At 37.1% G+C, this 23,003-nt stretch overlaps 1 protein-coding gene across 2 annotated transcripts in view; it reads left to right on the top strand.

Annotated features, from left to right (window-relative positions):
- Positions 1-23,003, top strand: part of MYO16 (myosin XVI) — a 596,349-nt gene that overhangs the window by 418,010 nt on the left and 155,336 nt on the right. For both annotated transcript variants that reach the window (XM_066236132.1, XM_066236131.1), the window contains exons 24-27: positions 13,011-13,086; positions 19,179-19,351; positions 22,193-22,273; positions 22,533-22,738. In XM_066236132.1, the coding sequence (XP_066092229.1) occupies positions 13,011-13,086; positions 19,179-19,351; positions 22,193-22,273; positions 22,533-22,738 (536 nt within the window). The remainder of the gene's footprint in view (positions 1-13,010; positions 13,087-19,178; positions 19,352-22,192; positions 22,274-22,532; positions 22,739-23,003) is intronic.

The following is a 23,003-nucleotide window of genomic DNA, read 5'->3' as shown; positions in this document are numbered from 1 at the left end:
TTTATAAAATTTATAAAGCAGAGTTACAGCAAGTTAAAGCATATAATAATAATTACTTACCAAGTACTTTATGTCAGATTTTTGCTAAGTTTGGCAGAATAAATCTTTATAAAACAACTTACTATAGTAAAATCTATCTTTTTATTTATACTCTGTTTGCTCTGCTAGCATCCACCATGAAAGCTGGAACACCCACTAGTGGGCAGTAGGGACCAGGTTTACAACCACTGGTGTAAATAACATGGTGGAGATAGAGATTATAAATTTCACTCACTAGTGAATTTATTTCCATCTCGTAATTATTAGCATTTTTCCTGGTAGTATTTTGTGTCTTCTCCTAAGAGTTTATTTACTGTTGTGATTCAGTTTTGTCTATGAGATGACTCCCAAATCTCCAGTGTAACTATTCCCCCTGTGGGCTTCATATCCATCTATCTATTTTTTGATATCTCTACTTGGGTAGAATATGAAATGCAACAAACCCAGAAGCTAACTATATAAACTAAACTCCTTAGCCACTGCCCAAACTCACTCCCTCTCAACTCACTTCAAAAAGGAAATAAATAAAACTGATTCTCTATATGTCCCACTTTACAACACATGGTAAAATCAGAAGTCCAGTTAATTGCCAAATGAAAGCTACTCTCTATTCTATGTATCTCTCAAATCTAAAAACACTCCTTCTTATGTTAGTACTGTAGTTCTCCTGGCCTTCCTCACTCTCTCAGGTTACTTTAATAGTTTCTTCACATGAACTGTGTGAGTAGAACATAAATAAGTAGTAATTATCAGGGAAGGAAGGAGTGAATATTTTTACCTAAAGGCATACTAACTGCCTCTATTTCATTTATCTATGTGCTTCTCTGATAGCACTGTTCAAGATTAAAGGTGATTATTCTAATTCACCTTGTTAATGAAAAACCTAAAGTAGTGGAAGTGATGGCCACTTTCCTAATCAACTGTTCATAAACCATTCCTTTAAAAATTTTACCTTCTAGCTTATCTCTTTTTTTGCTAGAAGAATAAACTTTGCTTTCTCCCTAAAAAAAAAAAATTTTTTTTGCAGATCATTTTAACACTCTTGTCCTTCATGTACCTGGTGGTTGAACAAGCAGAATTTGAAGGAAGTAGTCAAGGTTCAATCTAATTTTGGGCCCACACTACTTTTTAAAATCTAGTCAGCATGGACAGCCCTTTTATTGTAACCAGATACAAACTCAGACAGCTCCAGTGATATTTTTCTAGTAACAGAAAGCTCTTTGCTTTCACAGGCACTCACAGATTCAATTCAGTAATTAAGGACTGCTAGTCCTATATAATAACCAGAACCATGAATGTAACTGAAAGTTAAGTCCCCTCCTGTGTCAATCACAGAGGAGGCACAGTACAGGGACCGAGGGGCTTCTGATTCCTTTATTTTCTTGGCTGACTCGTCTTGTATTGTCACAGCATGTTTCGCAGACACATTGTGTGCGCCTCTGATGTTTAGAGCTAGCTCTCACTTGGATGCTTCAAGGAGTCCTGAGACCCTCCTGCCTGGGAGCCTCTGACACCCTTCCCGTGAACGAGGTGATGCTGATTCACCCGGCTGTTCGCTCCCCCTGCAGCCCTGCTCTCTGTTGTTCATGCCGCCCAGACTCTCTTCCCAGGGCCCCCTTTTCCCAGGCTTCATGTGTTCTCTTGGGCAGGATATAATGTGGACTGAAAAATGTCACTGTGTCCTTTGTAATTCATCAAAAACATAAAATGTTCTCTGCTCTCTACTTCTGAGAGCTGGCACAGCAAATTCCACTGCAGCAGAGGCTCTTTCTTTTTTTTTCCATTTTTATATATTTTATTCCTGATGTATGTCTTTTTATTGAATTTATTGAGGTGACATTGGTTAACAAATTCACACAGGTTTCAGGCGTACAACTCTATAACATAGCATCTGTACCTGTACACTGTGCTGTGCGTTTACTCCAGTCTCCTTCAATGACCACTTATCCCCCTTTGTTCTCTCCTACCTCTCCCCACACCTTTTCTCCTCTGCCCATCACTATACTGTTGTCTGTTATCTATGAGGGGGTTTTGTTTGTTTGTTTGTTTGTTTTGTTATTTGTTTTGCTTAATCCTGTCACCGTTTTCAGGTGGAGAGCATTCTACTAAGTGAAATAAGCCAGTCAGAGAAAGACAAGTCTTATATAATTTAACAAAAATAAACTAACAAATAGAAACAGATACATAGAGCAAAAGACCGACAGCTGTCAGAGGGAGGAGGGTTGCATGGCTGGGTGAAAAAGGGGCTGCTTCTTTAACTCCATGGCACAGCTCATCCTCCCCCTTTGCACTTCTTAGTGGGGTCACACAGCAGTTTGCAGTGTTTTCTTAACCAGTGGGACAAAGTCAAAGTGTGAGAAGGACCCCATGACACCTTCTCCCTCTTGGCTTAAGGGACGAGGGAAGAAACTCTGTACTCATGGCCACACTTGCATGCTATATACAGTCACTACTGTGTACTCAGATGGTGTGAGAGCAGTCGATGAAGAGATCAATTGATGGAAACATAGATAGAAAAATCAAATATGGTAGGTAGTTTAGATGATAGATAGATAGATAGATAGATAGATATGGATAGATACACACATGTATAAATCAAATATTAGTACTACCAAAAACACATGTAAGCACCCATGCTATAATCTGAGATACCCTGAAATGCCTACCTCTGAGTGATGCCACAGAAGGCTCTCCTGAAACCATAACACCCTGGCTTTGCTACTCAAGTAGTTTTCTGTTTGCTTCCAGATTCTGGCCTGAATGAAGAATTGAAGAACTGTAATGTTTATGCTTCTAGCCTTGAGTGCAATGGTCTATTGTTTCCATTTCTCTACTCTCTAACCTATAAGGCCGTGCATTCCTTCAAATATCCTGGATTCGTTCCACTCTCTCCATATGATTTATTTATAGGCATAGATGATCTCTCTTTTCATACCAGTCTTTCTAGAGTGAAGAGTTCCTGTCACTTTGTCTTCATCCATCAGCTCTTCTATTCCCTGTGTCATTGTCTTTGCTTTCTTTTATACCTTCTGGAGTCCTGTTGTCTTTCTTTAGGTGTTTTTGGAAAGTGATAAACACGGTGTCTATCCTTGCCCTTTGGTGCCCTGCGGAGCAGGCAGGGGCATCTGAGCCATCAGCACCAAGGCAGAATTAGATAAGAGAAGAAATTGGGTAGGGTGGAGGTTGAACTGAAAAAGCAGCAGTGCCAAATTTTCAAAAGATCACCTATAATAGGTTTGGTTTTACAGGAAAAGTTGAGGAGACAGGGGACAGTGAGGTGACCCAGAGATGTGTTTCCAGTGGAAGTAGCTACCTCCGAGGCTGGAGAAAGGAAGGGAGGAGACGGTACTAACAGACGGAGAGTGAAAGATGCTTAGCAGGAGCCAGAACCGTGGTAGTCTGCCCCAGAAAATCAAGACATGAAGAGTGGGTTGTAGGGTGAGAATGGAGCCAGTGTTTGGGGGGGGAGGAAGGGAATTACCAAGGTTTTTACCCTAGTCCTGCATTCCAGTCTTCCACCGGGGCACCAGAAGCAGCCCTAGCAGGAAGGCTAGGCTAGATCCATGGGGCAGACAAGGAAGGGGATTTAGTGGAGAACAGATAGTACATGTAAAAGGGAAGGTATTTCCAGACACAGTGTGGGTCAGAGTCCAGTTCTTCTAAAAGCTCACACTTAGACAAAAATAGATTAGATCAGTAGGTAGATAGGTAGGTAGGTGGATGGAAAGATAAATATTCAATAGATAGATAGATAGATAGATAGATAGATAGATAGATAATAGGTAGATAAAGGGAAGGAAGGAAGGAAGGAAGGAAGGAAGGAAGGAAGGAAGGAAGGAAGGAAAGAAGGAAGGAAGGAAGGAAGGAAGGAAGGAAGGAAGGAAGGAAGGAAGGAAGGAAGGAAGGAAAAAGTTATCTTTTGGAAAAAGAATAAGAAGTAAATTTTATTTTATTTTTTTTTATTTTCCAACTTTTATAAATGTACAGCATTGTATTTTATGGAATCCTTATTTATTTGTTTAACTTTTTATTGAATTTGTGTGACAGTGGTTAATAAAATTATGTTTCAGGTATAAAATATTTTTAAAAAATCAGTCCTACCTATTTTCCTTGATTTTTTTTCAAATGTAGTTTATAACTGGTTCAATAAACATTATATTTATTGACTTTTGCTATTAACCACATCAAAGGCAATTTGAAAATCAACATAAATGGTATCCACTTACACCCATTTACTATAGATAGCCTGTTCATCCCCTAAAAAATAATTTCTTTTATTGATGGGCTATGATAATCAACTCATTAGTATGAACTGGCCTGAGCTCAGCATTAAACGGTATATATAATATAAACTGAAGTTCAGAAAAGCTGACTACTCATGCTTTCACAGTGAATTATTGCAGCCCTTGTCCCATAAGTAATTGTGTAGGTGGAAACTAGACTACAAACCCCTCTTCTTAACCCATGGTCCACTGTGCCTTTTAGTTTTAGTGCACTCTTATTCATTTTATTTTCCCCAGATTTCCAGCTCTCTGTATGACTTGTTCAGTTCAGGGTAACACATAACAAGGTTGTTAAAAAGTACTGGCTTCCATTTCTAATGTCTTAGATAAAACCTCTTGGAAATTCTTTCTCTGTAGCTTTTTACAAAATGCTAACATTTTGTAAAAAGCTACAGGGGGGGTTAGCCTAAGTATAATTACATATACTCTAGTCTTATTTAAAACTTATCAGCAATTTAAAAATATGCCAATATCTGCTCTATTAGTGGTCTGTATCTCAAATGACCAGAAAACATTTCTTCTCTGCCAACCCTGTCCCTGGGCTCCCTTTTCCTCTGCCATCATCACACAGGAGGCCAGAGTTCGCGAACAGCGAAGTCACTGATACCTGGAGCTTTGTTTCTCAGACTTCAGTGTGCACCAGAATCAACTGGGGAGCAAGTTTAAAATGCAGGTTCATTGGCTCCAGTCCTAGTAATGATGATTAAAGAAGTCTAGGTGTGGTCTAAAGTATGTACATGTTTATGAGGCACCAGAGAATGTTTTCCTCTAGGTAATCTGGGAAGCCCGTTTTCAGAAACACTGAAGGTATTATTGGCGCAGAGTAAGTGCTTAGGGTAGCATACATTCCACAGTCCCTCGCTGCCCTCCCGCTGTGCACCGGGCACCAGCCAGCTGCGTCTGCAGGCACCAGGAGCACACCAAGCCCCGGCTCCGACATACCACAGCACCTTCTTCATCAAGGTCAGAGAAGCCAACTGCCCTTGCTTTCAACTCAGGGAATTAAAATCAGTGACGGTGGATAAAGCCATTGCCATGGAGCTCTCTCACCTTCGGATTTCAGTTTCCTTGGTGATTAGCCAAGCATGAGCCTGACAGCCTTCATGTAGATGGAAAATGCATGTGGTTTGGCATTTGATAATGGTTCTTTTGTTTGCGGACCTAAGAAATGAGGTCTTTCGCTGAATGGTGATGCACTTCCATGGTGAAAGTTTTACCCCCCCTTTTTCATATATAGCTAACCTAATTTATCTTTTAATTACATTTATTGCTGCACCATGTGTTACAGCAAGCACGTTCAGAAGCAGTGTACTGCCATGCACCCTGGTTTATCCTGCACCCCTCATTTAGCATCCACACTGGAGCATTTAGATGAGTATTGCTCACATGGAAACATAAGCAAAATACTAAGTTTCCTTTGAAGTCATTTTATTGAACAGAATCATTCTGAAGGAAATCTTTGAATACAAGACAGTTTCCTTAAAGATTTGTAATAGGTGGCATGCACATAAATTTCTCTATTACATGCATGAGGGATGCTGTCACTTATAGCATGAATCCTATCTTCCAGCCCTTAAGATGAATAATAATAATGATAATAATAATCATAATAAAGACAGAGAGGAAAAGGAGAAAATTTAACCTGGTCTCTATCTTTTGCGACTTTCATGGTTTTTTTTTCTTTCATCCCACAAATAACGGAACATCAAGAAAGGAAGGGTAGGGCTGGGAGCAGAGCAGCTGTCCTCAGTGACCCGGAAAGGCCCCTGCTTAAAACCTGCTTCCTGCTGCTCCGGCAGCACCCGTTTATCTCCCTCCCCCAGTGGCACAGCTGAGAGGACAGACCTTTATCTATTCTTGTGACATCGCGGGCGCACCAAGATATAGTGAGTTCTGGAATACATTGAGTTCCTCCTTGGCAGTTTCCCTTTCATGAAAACATCTCTGTCCATTCAGCTAGGCTCTGAGGTTTCCTTCCCTTCGAGTTAGTAGCCCTGGAACTCGGTAGCCCTGTCTCACTGTTTTTGCAGCTTCCATGGTTTCTTCTCCTTGAACTTATTGCCTCTTTTGCCTCCTGGAAGGCAGGAGTCTCAGCGAGCTCCAGATGCTGAGGCTGATGAGCGTGCTGTGCCCGGTCTTCTGGGGAGACTTGCTTGGTTTGGAAGCACTTGCTTTGTGTAAAGTCATAAATGAATTTTATTGGTAAAATCACAGGCACAGGGGAAGACTCTCCTTTTTGGATAAGCAGCGCCTTTAGCAGCCTCAAAAGAGATGATGAGGATGAGTCCATGAGCCCTTCTTAGGTCCAGATTGTACCAGAATTATGAGAAGAAAGTACAGATGAAGATTAGAAGCAGGTATGAGGGTTATTATTAGAAAATTATAGGTATTATGCAAAGTTAGCTAATGACTAGCTATTTTTTCAAGTCACCTTAATTTATCTTTAAAATCATTTTGAGACGAGATGGGGGAGGGAGGGAGGGAGAGAGAGAGAGAGAGAGAGAAAGAGAGAGAGGGAAGTCTTCATTACCTTCCATGTTCTGAAGATGAGAAGTCATAAAGTCTCAGCATCTGAACCCATGTTACCTCCTGGGCACTGGGACTTGCTGACAAGGGAGGGGCCTGGAGCTCTTTCTGCTACAGCTCGATGCCTCCCAGAGAGTTGGGCCTTGGAAAAAAGACTTGGCGTTGGCAGCTGGAAAGGAATTTACTAAATGGAAAGACAGGGGTGATGTTAAGAGCAACTCTGGAGCAGAGTGTCAGAAAAGTGAGATTAAAAATTACAATGAGAATCACCTAGAAGTATGCCATATACAAAAGGATATTATTAGGCAAAGTGGGCATCTTTCCTTAGAGTGTGAGGATTTATCAGGGATGGACACAAGTTCTTGTGTTCATTTAGGACAAAAAAAAAAAAGTGAGTTGCCACAATTTAGATTATAATTTTTCTTTTTGTAGCTATGGCCACTTCATTTGCTATAAATTTTAAGGTGCACAAAATAAAAACCTTTTAGTGACATTTAATAAAGTTAAAGATTTTATTTGAGTGTGTATGATTTTGAAATGCTTAGGCATATTTCATATTTTAATAGTGTGTTAAGTCTTTGAATGGTACTGTGCCCCGTCTACCCTGCCACTGTCGGGGGTGTCAGAGGAGGTCTCGTGGGGGATCGGGACGTTTACTCCTGCCCACAGGTGACCCGCCCCAGTTGGTGGAAGCCACTTAAGAAACAAGCCAGCACATCAACTCCTCCCCCCTGTTCACCTGCAGCTGGAAAGTGTGACTGGCGTCCCAGTGGAGACCCCAAACTCCCACAGCTGCAGAGCAGTATTAAGAATCCCCTTCCTTTATGTCAGAAGAGGATGAGTGGAGAACCTAGACTTCTCCCACCTAGCAGTCGTCAGCCATGCCTCCCTTTTCCTGCTGAGCGCTATCAGTGGAAGCCAGCAAAAACCAAACATTACATCGGGAACTTCAATATCTTTCTCTGGACAAGTGATAAAACATCTTCCTAGTCAAGCAGCAGGAATCTGGGAGAACTCAACAACACCATCAACCAACAGGATCTACTCCATTATAGAACACTTAGACAAAAGCAAAATATGCATTCCCTTCAGGTACCCAAAGCACACAGTGTCAAGAAAGACCATTTGCTGGACTGTGAGTTAAAACTAAATAAGCTCAGAAAGATCTAAATTATGCAGAATGGGTTTACCTACCACAGTGCAGTCAAACTAGAAATCAGCAGCAGAAAGATAACAAGAAAATCACCAAATACTTGGAAACTAAAACATTACTCTTCTGTATAATTTCATGAATCAAATAAAGTCTCAAGAGAATTAAAAAAAAATATGTTGAATTGAATGAAAAGGAAAATACAGGAATGAAATTTTTGAAATGGTTCAAACAGTACAAGAGGAAGATTTATAGCACCAAGTGCATATGTTAGAAAAGAGGAAAGTCTCAAATCATAATCTAAGCTCCCACCTTAAGAGCTAGAAACAGTTCAAACTCTATAGAGATGTTTACCTGAAACCTGTGTATTTTTATTGATCAGTGTCACCCCATTAAACTTAATTTCATATAAAAAATTAAAAACAAATAAAAAAATAAACTGAAAGTGAGCAAACAAATGTCAGTAACAAAGAGCAGGAATCCACAGAATTTTTAAATTAGAGAAAATCAATAAAACAAAGACCTGGTTCTTTTAAAATAACCATAAAAATGACAAACCTCTAATAAGAATGACAGAGAAAAGACACAAGTTACTAATATCAGGAATAACACAGGAAGTATCACTATACACTACAGGCCCTGCAGACACCAAAAAGATCAAAAGGGAATTACAACCAGCTGTTCTATGTAAATTTGACAATTTATATGAAATGGACCTATTCCTCAGTTTACCTATGATGAGCTACATAATTTGAATAGCTCAGTAACTATCAAGGAAATGAATTTGAATTTTAACTCACCTGAAAAGGAAAGCTTTAGTCCCCAGTGGTTTCACTGGAGATTTCTCCCAAATACTAGAGGAAAATGAACACTAAAATTACATGATGTTTGCTAGAAAAATAGAAAAGAGAATTCTTCTCATTTAATTTTATGAAGCCCCTATTACCCTGATATCAAAACCAAAGACAGTATATACACACACAAAAGAAAAAATAAAACTGAATATTATGACCTATCATGATACAGATGCAAAATACTTTTAAATATTAACAAATATTATTCAACAATATGTAAAGACAATTATTCACTATGAATAAATCATTTCTCCCACCCCAGGATGCTTCAGTATTTGAAAATCAAGGTAATCTACCATATTAACAGTCTAAAAAAAAAATCACACAATTATATCAACTGATGCAGAAAAAGCATTTGATAAAATTTAATATCCATTCATGATTGAAAAAAAAATTCAGGAAAAAAATAATAGAGGGGACATCCTTAATTTAATACAAAGCATCTACAAAAATCCTACCATTAATATATTCAATGGTGAAAGGCGTGTTTTACTCATAAGATTAGAAACAAGGCAAAGATGTCTGCTCTTACTACTGTTATTAAACATAGTGCTGGAAGGCACAGTGCGGGAAGGCAAGAAATTAAGTAATGGCCATACTAGACATATTAGAGAGGAAGGAACAAATCTGAATTTGTAGATGATGTGATTGTCTACTAATTGTGTTGAGCTTTCATCTCAAATGCGGTGAATACTGCTATCATCCATAACTTATAAATAAGGTTGGAGCTCTTAAATTTGAAGGGCCTTTGCAGAATATTATTTAACACATGAAGAAAGACTCAAAGAGCTTGTAGTAGTTTGCCTGTTGATAGAAAAATAATTAATTTCACTTGCTTCATGATTTATTGATTTTATACAAGATAAAATATTTTGCTAAACTCGACGCTTCCCACAAACATGAAACTGCATTACTGAATGTTTGTACTATATGTGTGTGTTAACTTTGTTTTTCTATGTAACTTGGTCAGTTGGAATCTCCAACTAGTAAGTTCTGAATGTTAGTTTTAATGTAGACCTTCAGCTTTCTCTTAAAATATCCAAGTACAACCAGGGTGCCATGTATGAGAACTTTCCAAAGCACATGATCTTGTGATAATTAAAGAGTCATCAGCATAACCTTAAATTAAAAAAGACAATGTGATGCTACACTGCATTTGGTCACAAAGTAACAAAACCTTTTTGTTAATTTCACCAAATATCTATTGAATGTGTCCAGTAGACAAGTCCTTTTGCTTGGTACAGCAGAGAGACTGAGCTGAACACACTGTTGCCACTTCCGTCAAGGTAAAGTCAGAATTTTACTGCAGGAGTTAGGAATGGCCATCACCAAGCAGGGCCATAACAGGAACAAAGGCAAACAAGGAATGATATTTAGAGAAAATAAGGTAGTCCAATTATGGGTGTGTGTTTAATTTGGAATCATAAGATTCACATGGGGGCAAAAATGGTTTAGAATAGATTAGAGCCAAATAAAGAAGAGCTCTTAACTACAGGATCAGCTCTGGGACATCAAATGACTAGCTTATGTTCACGTGTATTTAAAGTGGCTTAGAAAGTTGTGTTCTGACTACTCTTCCATGGTTTCACTGGGCACTGCTGTCCCTAATGTAGGAAGGCATAGATAAGTCAAACTTCTAGGCTAGGGTTTCCAACCCCAACACTATGGACATATTGGGCAGATAATTCTTCATTGTGGAGCTGTATAGTGTACTGTAGAGTGTTTAGTAATGTCAATGTAAGTAATGTCCAAACCTATAAGAATTTTTATGAGTTTATTTCAGCCAAATGGTTGATAATTGCTGGTAGGCAAAGTCTCAATGGATTGAGAAAATGCTCCAGAACATGTCAGTTTTACCACTTATTTTATACATTAGAATCTAAGGGGAAGATGTAAGGGGGTTACATGAAATTGACTGGTGATAGGTTAGGGAGGCGGGAGAGAGCAAAGGGGAATCTCTGGGACTGAATAAAAATGTAGATATTGAAACTCCTTTTAAATAGGCAGGTAGAAGATAATTAACAGTTAATTAATATGATAATAATATATACAATGAAGGGTTTGTTGGTTTCTGCTCTGATGGGGTGGCTGCCCTGAGGGCAACAAGAAAGGATCATCTTTACTTTTTTTATTATTATTATTTAGTGAGAGGAGAGGAGGCAGAGACAGACTCCCGCATGTGTCCCTGACCAGGATCAACCTGGAAAGCCCACTAGGGGGCGATGATCTGCCCATCTGGGGCATTGCTCTGTTGCAACTGGAGCCATTTTTTAGTACCTGAGGTGGAGGCCATGGAGCCATTCTCAGCAACCGGGGCCAACTTACTCTAATTGAGCTATGGCTGCAGGAGGAGAAAAAAGAGAGAAAGAGAGAAGAGAGAGAGTAGGAGAAGCAGATTGTTCTTCTCCTGTGTGCCCTGACTGGGAATCAAACCCAGGACATCCACATGCTGGGCAGATGTTCTGCTACAAAGCCAGCCAGCCAGGGCCTTATCTTTACATTTTAAAGGCATGTTATTGAGTACATTATCATAGATGCAAGAGATAACAGACAGTTTCGGTTAAGGTAAGCATTGACCTTTTTGTTAGAGAAAAATACCTCTCTAGGACATGACTACCCACTATGAACTGCTTTTAGTTAGAAAGTTTTCATTTCAGACCCTCCTGTATGGTTACGTTAGGTCTTTGAGGTGTAAGGCTACCATGTAGGCCTCCCCTGAGCTTGTCAGGTCCAGCATGTGGCCCCTTTTTCATCCACAGTAACATTCCTACCAATTTACTCCCTCAGTTGTGACAAACACAGGTGTCTCCAGACATGGCAAGTGTCCCCTGGAGTCACTATCAACTCTGGTTGAGAACCACTACTCTACTCAACAAGGTATAATAGGTAACATAATATATGGTTGACATTTTATTATTGGTAAGCCATGTTCTGACACAAGAGCAAACTGGTAATTAGGTCATGATTTAAGAGTATCAAAAAGTTGATTAGTTTTTTGTCATTGTCTCAGTTCAACCATTTTTCTGATCCAAATTCATACTGACAAAGTCTGAGAAACTTCAGGACATTTTGAGATTTCTCTGGCATTTAGGCTTTTGTGACAACAACAAACAGTACAAACTCAGTCAGGCCCTATGGTAAGGAATGCATGGTCAGGCACTAGAACTTGAAAGCTATTTAGGAAGCAAGGTTCATTAGGTGTTATTTGGCCTTTTTTTTTCTTTTTTTTTCTTCTTTTTTTACATAGCCTCTTTCTCATGGATTCTTTTTCTGTTTAATCCACTCTTGCTGCCAATGATAGCCCTCTCAAAGCTGTCTAGTTAAAATCCCCAAAGGAGTGGGATAATTATTACCATTGTTGATCTGACCCCTTATTCTTCCCATGGGTGATGCAGCGTGCAGAGATGCCGTTCATTGGACAGCTACCCCCTGCGGTTTAGTCCTGACCCACCCAGGGCAAAGGACAACCTGTGACACATGACTGTGGTGCCATGCCTCAACGTGTTTCCACAAGAAGCGAAGCAGCTGTTGAAGCTTATAAGCCTCATGGTCAATCTGACTTAGCTGAGATTGGGAGAGGCAATAAAACCATGTCTATCCTCAAAGACCAAGTCTCCCAGGCCAGCCCAGATTACCAATAAAAACAGACAATGAAGTCATTTAAGTGTGTTCCTAAGTAAACTGTTCTTGAATAATCCAGAATTTATTGTTTTATGCATTATCTAGATTTTAAAGACTTCAGATTAATGGTTTAAATAATCCAAAAGGAACCCTTTTAATAAAGAGTGAGTTGAAATTTTCAAACTGAAATCACATTTCCTTTTCAAGGTGTCACTTGAGTTAGTGAGTTTCCTGCACAGGTTAGAGTCCTTAAGAACAAAGGGGACTACACAAAAGTAAGTCACCACCATTTTCTCTTAAAATCATGATCAGAGGAGGGCTTTGCAAATTAGAATAGGAAAAGCATCCTGTGTTTAATGTGCAGAATGACAGAACACGGGTGAGCACTTTGAACCTCCCTGTAATGTGAACTCTCAGACCTGAAGACATTTCTTTTATGAATAATTTAAAACTTCCCCTGAGTCAAGTTGTTCTTTAAAGGAAATTAATGTGGTCATGTTTCATCATTAGTAATTACACTATTTTCTTTTATCATAGGTAATGTATGAAATTGTTGGAGCAATTGAAAAAAATAAAGACTCCCTTTCACAGAATCTTCTATTTGTAATGAAAAGTAAGTGTTCCTTCCTATTGTTAAAATACCATACATTTCTCATTTCTCTGAATATTGTCCTATAAAATATGCCACCAGCTAAAGGATAATTGAAATTCTTTTACATTCTAATGCCCAGCATAATAAAGAATGAATCTTTTTACACTATACACTGGTTACAATTTAATTTGGAGTCTAGTAGAAACCATAATTTAACTAAGCTTTTAGCAGATAGAAATATAAAGCACCTTTAACACTCTAGTGTTATGAATATAAAAAAGCTTTTCTGTGAAGACTAATGAAGATGAACATGGCTTCCAAAGTTATTTAGGCCACAGCAGGGTGAATTCCATTACTTAAGATGACTCTAAAACACACCTAAAGGGTAGTTTATTCTTACGTACTTCATATAAAGTACTAATGCTCACAAAGTAGAATGAGCGTATGACTTTATATATATGTATGCATACATATATGTATTTATCAGTAAAAATTTATAGGTTCCATCTACTTTGTGATCTTTATGTATATCTATAATTCCATGCATAAAACTGTATACTACATTTATATAAAGTATAATTACATATATGTCAATATATATAATTCTATCTCCTCTAGTAATTATCTTCTTAATAGCAGTTCTGCAGTGATTCACATTTTCTTAATAACCTTTTCAATGAATTAAAATGTATCATCTTTTGTGCTTTAAGTTGCTCTAAATGAGATCAAGTCATTTATCTTTCCTGGGGAAAGAAGCATATAATAGCCTTTCATGAACTGGGTGTATGCATTTGAGCTGGGAGTGAGACATCTATATCACTTCTGGTTTGAGGAACACATTTACCTTAAACCAAAGAGCACAGGTGCAATATATTGCTTTTGACAGGGAATTACTCTGCTTGCCTCTTAGAACTTAGAGCTTTGTGAGTTCTTTTAAAGGCTAATGATAAAAATGTGCACCTGGAATAATATTGCATAGCAGGAAAAAATTGAAATACTTAAGACTATTGATTATCATTGAAAATGTCTTGTAGTTTTCAATTATTTGATCTTTTATTTATAACATACCTTCATTTAACTCAGTGTTTTTCAACCAGTGTGCCACGAGACATGGTCAGGTGTGAGTATAAATACATTTAGAAACTATATTATTAACTGTATGTATAATATGTACTGTGTCATTTTGGTAGGTGGTGTGCCCCAGGATTTTGTAAATGTAAAAAATGTGCCGCGGCTCAAAAAAGGTTGAAAATCACTGATTTAACTCATACATTGTATAAATATCTAATATACAGCATGATTTTAGTTGGTGCAATGACTTTTTCTTTATTTTTGTATTTTATGGTAATAGAGTATATATTTAGAATGAGAATATATGATGGCTGGTGATATGGCAATTCTTTTTATTTTAATAGAGTCCCTGTATTTTTTAAGTTATTCTTTTGTGTAAACTTGCTTACATGTTCCAAGAGAAAAACTAGTGAATCTTATTTTATTCTAAACACTTTAGGCTGTAGGTGCATTGGGAAAGAAGATAGAATTTACAGTATGCCCTTATATGTTTATGCAGGACAAAGGGCCAGAGAATTTTAGGCTTTGCAAGTCATAAAGTCTCTGTTGCAACTACTGAACTCTACTGTTATGAAAAGAAAGCAGCCCTAGACAACACAAATGGACATAGCTGTGTTCCAATAAAACTTTATTTACCAAAACAAGACATGGACCAGATTTGTCCCATGAGTCATTATTGCACATTCATTCTAATATGAACAAAAGATGCATGGCTGCTATGGTATTTTATGAATCTGTGGAATGTTTTGATGCTTTAAATAGTTATTAAAAAGTGTGATTTTTTTAAAAAGTTATTTCTATTACCAAGTATCTTGCCTAAGTAATTTGCATACAGTGTCTAATTCAGTCCTCATATAATCAAAAAGCTCCCAGTTAAAGAAGCTTGTAGAGTCTGTTGTAGGATCCATGCAAATATAGCTGTGTCTATGAGACGCCTGACCAAGTGCCGGCTGGTAGCATGGAGGTGTGGCTCTTGCAGACATGCAGCACATGCTCTCATCTGTACCTGAGATTAGAAATGCATTCTATTTGACTTAGTAAGAGGCAAAATTTAGACTCAGTAACAGTCTAAATCCAGGTTATTATGTCCGGTTATAAGAATAGGAAAACTTGAGATTTACTGCCCATAATGCTGTTAATTACTCAGTCTTTTGTCTCTGAGCATCTCTGCCTGTCTGCATATAATTCATGGACATTTAATTTAGCATATCCCATTTTTCTGACAGAAAAACACCTAATGCCATGTTAGGGAGGGTCGCTTTCTGTTTCAGTGTGTACTATACGTAGTGACATGAAGAAAAGGGCCCGCAGTCAGAGACCCGACGTGATAGGAAAGAAGGCCAGCACTGTCTTTTCACCAGAGCTTGTCTTACAGGTTCTGAGAGGCAGACAGATGGCAGACTTTCTCATGTCATGTCCTGAGGAATCTGCTGTCACTTCCCATTTGCTCAGCTTGTGGTAGGGCTCTAACGTTAGGGTCCCGTTGCATGAAGACATCTTCTTGTGTAAGTAGGATGACAATAATGTACTATATCTTCATGCAGCCTGACCATGTGATTCAAAGAAAGACAGAAACTGTTCAGTTACATTTTTTGGCCCATACTTATTTCTTGTGTTTATAAACTACTGAAGGATTTTCTCCCAATTTAAGAATAACATGTTATACTATTTATGTATGGTCTCATCCATACGTAGACTTGCTATAAACATAAATAATTTTTAACTCTTTGAGTAGTGAGTTTTTTTTATGCTCACTGATACCCAAAGTGAATTTTTTTTCCAAAAAAATTAACTGAACTTAATTCCACTCCAGTTACAGTTTTATTAACTTAAAATCATGTTTGTTTGATAACCAATTTATGGAAACAAGAAGAACATGCATTTGCCTTTTTTTAATGTTGCCTTACACTTTTAAAATAACTCGATTGTACTCTGGATGGTCAGGAGGCATGAGAACATACTTGAAAGTCTTATACTACTCAAAGGGTTAAATGGATTGTGGTATTATATATTTATTTTTACCTTTATTTTGTGATAATTTTGAACATAAAGAGTTACAAAATTAGTACGAAGACTCCTATATACTCTTATCCCAGATTTATTTTTTCATTTCTTTTCTTTTACTCTTTTTCTCTTCCTACCATTCTTCTCTTTCTTCTTCCGCCTAAGCTTCCTTCTTTCTTTTCCTCCTTCCTTCTTTCCCTCCTTCCCTGTGTGTGTTTGTACATATATTTTTGAACCATTTGAAAATAACTCACATGCATCTTTATGCCTAACTACTTTGGTATGTCTTAAGATCAAGAACCTTATCTTATATAACATCAGTAAATTATCATAATATGTAACATTGATGCAGTGATAATAATGTCTAATCGCAAGTCCCTATAAAATTTTATCAATTAACCTTGGTCACTTTTTAAGGTGGCATCCTTCAGGGTTTTTTTTTTAATTGAAACTTGTTGTTTCTCCTTTGATAAGTAATTTGTAAGGAAGTACTTTGAGATTATGTAAGTATTCTTGTCCTCCCCAAACTTTCACCTGTTAATGTTGCATTGATGAATAATTCTTACTTAAATTAATGATTTCTTTATGGTTGCAAGGTTATTGTTCTAACTCCATTTTTCTGTCACCATGAATTTGACTTTAAGGACTTCTCTTTCTAATTAATTAATTATCAGTATGAACTCAAATTCTTTTTGTTTTTTTATTACCTGTCTCTTTTTAAAATATATTGAATTAATATTGGTTGAAAACACCATATAAATTTCAAGCATTATAATTTGGTATTTGCATTCTCTACTATTTACTGACCACCAAAAGTCTAGTTTCTTCTTGACCCCCTTATTTTACTCAGTGAATCATAATCCATTACTATCATTATGTTGATGGCAAAATTGCCCAAGATGTGGCCAGTGAAAACCATTTAAACTAGCTTCTGTGTCCTTTTGACAGGTTCTCATTATCATTTTTAGCACTTCCTTGCATTTAGACCTTCCAAGATATTCAGGATTATCTCCTTTGCATTAGATCTATCATGTGTTCAAGAAGCTTTGATTTATTTTAGAGGAGAATAGTATTATTAAACACAAATTTTGGGGAGCTTGGCAAGTTTATTGCTACTGTGGTGTCACAGCTTTTTGGACTTTTCAGAACTATAATACTTAAGATATACTTACAGAAAATATATAGATATGTAACTGTATATGAAAAGTCATGAATTTATGCTTCTATGTCCAATTTTAATCCAACACCACAGGGCTCCTTTTTTGCCTTCTTGCATTCCATAATTGTGTCTTCCTTCTCTGACACTTCTGTCTAGTTTCTTGTTTGTTCAATCACATAGTGACTTTGCATTGAGCGCAATGATAAAAAACATGGTAGCCTGGACAAGCAAAATAATCTGGGAGCAGAAAAGATAAAGTGCTCTGCTACTAAGCATTGCTGTCTGAGGGGCTGAGCATGATCCTAAATGATTTATTCACATTATTTCACATTTTAATCTTGTAGTAATCCTCAAAGTTGGAATGATATTGGTCATTTTAAAGAAAAGGAAACTAAAACTTAAAAACCTTGTCCTGGCTGGTTGACTCAGTGGTAGAGCGTCGGCCTGGCATGCAGGAGTCCCGGGTTCGATTCCCGGCTAGGGCACACAGGAGAAGCGCCCATCTGCTTCTCCACTCCTCTTCCTCTCCTTCCTCTCTGTCTCTTTCTTCCCCTCCCACAGCCAAGGCTCCATTGGAGCAAAGTTTGCCCGGGCGCTGGGGATGGCTCTGTGGCCTCATTCTCAGGAGCTAGAATGGCTCTGATTGTGGCAGAGCGATGCCCCAGAGGGGCAGAGCATTGCCCCCTGGTGGGCATGCCAGGTGGATCCCGGTCGGGTGCATGTGGGAGTTTGTCTGACTGCCTCCCTGTTTCCAACTTCAGGAAAATACCAAAAAAAAACAAAAAAAAACAAAAAACTGTCTACATAGAGATATAGGTAATACAAGAAAAATTTCTTTTAGATCCCTAAACACCATATACAGTTTTCACGATGCTGTTTAAATTTATAACCAAAAGCCCTTTCATCATTGCTCCACTTTCTTTCTGAGGTATCAAGAAAGAAATACGGACCAAAAATTATTAGAATTTGTATAACATAACATCTAATATGTATCAGCTTGCTTTTTACCTTTGAAGCTTGACAGGATCAGGAAAAAAAAGGCACTTCTTTTAACTAACAACTGATATAACCAAACGGGACAGGGTCTCGCATAGGTATTTTTTAAATTTTTATTTTCAATTACAGTTTACATTCAATAGTGTTTTGTATTAGTTTCAGGTGTACAGCACAATGTTCAATAATCATATACTTTACAAAGTATTCTCCCCAATATCTCCAGTACCCATCTGGTACCACACATAGTTATTATAATGTTATTTTTTCTATTTATATGTGAATATAAAAAATAAAATAAATTAACAAACACGATTGAAACAGACTCATAGACTCAGAGAACAAATTAATGGTAGCCAGAGGGGAGGGGGCTTGGGGGACTGGGTGGAAAAAGTAAAGGGTTTAAGAAGTACAAATTGGTAGCTACAGAATAGCCTTATAGGTATTTACATGCAGCTCTGAGGCAGGTTAGGTTCTTGGGAACCATGTTCTTGGGTAGTTATTTTTCTGGAATGAGGAGTTGCTGACAGAATCTCTGTCTCCTGACTTGGTCAAATGCATTAGAACTCTGGGATTGGCCAGGTAGGAGTCTGTCCAGACAGCTAGGAGAGCAGTAAGTGACAGAGAGTGAAGGGTCAATTGCTCAGGTAGAGGATTGGGAAACATGGGATCAGGACTTCTGGCCAAGGGCAAGGATGGTCAAAATTCATCAAATGGTATAATTACTAGTGGGGAGAATAAAATATAGGCAAAGGGAAAGATGGACTCTCAAGTACATCTTCTACTCTGAATGTTTTAGTGGTCAAAGGACTTGGATAAGGAGTAAATTTAATGTAAATAACAATTTTAATGCCACTTAAACAATATTCATTTATTTATTTCCTAGCTAGTGAAAATGTCGTGATCAATCATTTGTTCCAGTCGAAACTGTCACAAACAGGATCGCTTCTATCTTCCTATCCTTTTAAATTCAGAGGACATAAGTCTACCCTGCTCAGTAAGAAAATGACAGCTTCTTCAATTATCGGAGAAAACAGGAATTATCTAGAACTTAGTAAGGTAGGAGTTTTTGTGATTCTTGTTTGGTTGTTTTTAAATTTGTTTAGAACATCTACTTCTTTTTTTTTTAAAGCACAATTATGAATACTAATGGAAAGAAATTGATATTTAATTTTAAAAAACTAAAAGGAAAAGATGCTACTTGAAGAATAACCATCAGAAGGAAAGAATGGTATAGGAAAGTGCTACAGAATGAAAATTCAATAGCAAATACATTTTTATTAACAATTGTATTGGTTGTCCATGCAACATCCTATTTATGTTTCATCCCTATGACTGTCTTTGTGATGAATGGGAAGTAATTTATGGGGTAGTAGGCTTAGAGGAAATTAACTTAGCGACCTTCTTCAGTTGACATTAATCACTTCAGAGGTTTTAGGTCACTAAACAATAAATTGTAGCTTCTTACAGAGATAGTGTATTTTTCAGGTGCTAGAATATTTTCACTGGGCATTTTGTAGATGTTTAACTTATTTTTTGTTTTACTATATTTGTAATGTGTATTTCTCCGACAGAAATGTGGTTGTACTTACAACCTAATTGTTCTAAGTCGGCGAATTTCAAACTGTGTGCTGAAAGACTTTTTTAAACTATGCAACATGTGACTAGTAGCACTGACCTCTTTTCCCTTAGATTGTCAAATAAAAAAGAGACAACAGCCAACACAACATTAGCCATTCAGTGTGAATGAATCAAAATTATACATGGGTGTTTTTTTTTGTCATATTGGCAAAAAAATAGTTTTTGATTTGCCACAGAATTTTAGTAGTTAGTTTATATGTGCCATGAGATGAAAAAGTTTGAAAAACCGCTGCTCTGTTTGTAAAATAGAACTAAAAATTCAGTGAAATCTTTATTTCAAACTGAAATGTTTTAAGTTTAAGATTCAGTGTGGCCCAGTTTGTTTTGTGTGCCCCTATCAAGAGGTGAGAAGTGTGCTTGGGAAGGCATCCAGGACAGTCTTTTTTAGGTACTCAGTTGTAGCTTGCTAGAATGCATTTTAGCTTACCAATTCAAATGAGAGCATAATTAAAATTGGCTCTATTTTAGAAGAGTGGCAGAAATGTGTATAACATATTAGAAATAAGTCAGTGTTTGTGTGTGTGTGTGTCTGTGTGTGTCTGTATTTATTCATAGGCTCTAGGCTTAGGGATCCATAGCTGCTGCAGCCTTGTATGATCACAAAAATTAAATCTCACTGAATGCAAAATGGCATCTTTTCCATAAAAAAGACAAAGCGTTTTCCTTTATACGGAAGATCTCTCTCCCTGATGGTTTCTCTGAACCTCCTGGCCCTTCCTTTCTCAATCATCCTGGAAATCAAGACAAAGAAATTACTACATACCTCTAAATTGAAATCTTTAACCTTAATTATTAAACATTATCAGGCATAGATGCCATAAGTCTTTTTTTCTAAAGGACTGCAGAAGAAAGATAATTCACAGTAATTCCTCCACCCAGAAAGGGAAATGGAGTATTTAATTTCCAGGGATAGAGATTTATTTATTATGATTACTCCTTAAGTGTTCCATTTCTCATTTCTCTTTAAACTGCCCTCATCCATGCTCATCCACCCTTATGACCATAGGTTAGAAGTCTACCCACTCTTTAACTGAACATTACACTTGGCTTTGTGTTTGTAGGAAAAGGTTGATCCTGGACCAGTCTCTTCATTTTACAATCCCTTGTCAGTTATAATCATTTCTGTTTGACAGTTCATCTTAATGGAAGGAAAAGAGCTATTGCTATGGTAGCAATAGTACCAAATTGACAAGAGTGTTTTATCAGAATTTTTTTCTTCTGTAAAGACCTTTCTATTTTAAGATAAAGAATTTTGGATTGCCTGACCTGTGGTGGCACAGTGGATAGAGCTTTGACATGGAATTGCTGAGGCAACAGGTTCAAATCCCTGGGCTACCTGGTCAAGGCACATACGACAATCAATGAACAACTAAAGTGAAGCAACCATGAGTTGATACTTCTCACCTTCCATACCTGTCTCTCCTCTTTCTGTAAAATCAATAAATAAAATCTTAAAAAAAATAATTTTGGATCACTAGATGTTTTGGCCTATGTCAGTGTGATTGTGTAAAAAGTAAAGGTATATATCAGTGGCTGAGATTTCTTTTAACTGATGGTGGAATTGAATTAATTACTTTCTGCCCTTTATTTCTTCACTTCCACTGGCTTCATTTTAACTGATTTCTTTTATCTCCATTATCATTTAATCTTTGCTACACATGATTTTTAAGAAGTGTATATAGTTACTTATTAAAGAAAACAGTCTATTTTCATTTATCAAGCCAGGTAATTTACTAACCTCTTTTCATTGTTCTAAAAAAAGAAAAAGGAAAGGAAGGGTAAGAGAAAGATAGGAAAGAAACTAATCATAGTCAATCTTAAGGGAACAGACCAGTGATTGTGAAAACATCGAATCTTTGTGATTTAAATAAAATAGTATTCTTTTGCCCTAAAGTCAAATACATTTCATGATAAATGTGGACAGTTAGAGATATAACCAGTAAAAATACCAGGGTGAGTTGACTGTGCCACCAAGCTAGTCTGGATCTATTTTATTTTCAAATGAAAGTGGGTACAGTATGGTGACAGCCATGTACTTGAAAGGTTGGCAATAATGGTTCTTATTTTACATGAAGTTGCCCATTTCCCCAACTTTATGGGAGTATTACAGAGAATCTTTTGGTACTGATTTTTATAGTCAGTTTTAAATATATATCTTTTTGTAAGGGAATTTATGTGGATGAGAAGGTTAATTATTTTTTTCTAAGTGGAATTTGGTATTCTAGATTCACTCAGCATTTCTTTTGGTTTTCTTTACAGTTATTGAAAAAGAAAGGAACTTCTACGTTTCTTCAAAGACTGGAACGAGGAGGTCCAGTAACCATTGCATCGCAACTCAGGGTTAGTAGTGTCTTCTGATTTTAAAACTTAAATTTTGATTGTATTAGCTGCAGAGGGTTTACATAGAATTCTCCCCCACTTTTGACCACTTGAATGAATACCTTCAGAAAAAGTAAACACACACATACACACACACAGTGAGTGAGTGAATGAATAATTTTAAAAGTCATGATTGAAGATAAAGATTTTTATTTAAAAACTGCTTTATATTTTTAGTATCTTCTTTGGAGAATCAGTTTGATTTTTCTTCTCTCCTTAGAAATCTCTCGCAGATATTATTGGAAAACTTCAGAGATGCACTCCACACTTTATTCATTGCATCAAGCCCAATAACTCAAAGCTGCCAGATACCTTTGATAATTTTTATGTGTCTGCTCAGCTACAGTATGTTGGGGTCCTGGAGATGGTGAAGATCATCCGATACGGATACCCTGTTCGCCTTTCCTTCTCAGATTGCTTGTCGAGGTAAATTTTGTTCTTAAAACATTATGTTCACCATTCACTATTGCACACTAACAATATTGCACAAGGAACTTCTGATTTTTTTCTGTATTATAATTTTGCTTTTATTGTGTATTTTCTTCTAGCATGAGCAAACAAAATACTCTGAGAAACAATCAAATACACTGACAAAACTAATATAAAAAGTTTCTACACTTGGATACCTTGGAAATGATTTTCATGTTCTCTTCAATATGTGGATTTCCTTGGATTTAAAGATTTATGAAAT

This window comes from Saccopteryx bilineata, chromosome 6 (assembly GCF_036850765.1).
Source record: "Saccopteryx bilineata isolate mSacBil1 chromosome 6, mSacBil1_pri_phased_curated, whole genome shotgun sequence".
In the NCBI taxonomy this organism is placed as follows: domain Eukaryota; kingdom Metazoa; phylum Chordata; class Mammalia; order Chiroptera; family Emballonuridae; genus Saccopteryx; species Saccopteryx bilineata.
The sequence above is the reverse complement of the archived record's forward strand: the minus strand, read 5'-3'. Positions and strand labels throughout refer to the sequence as shown.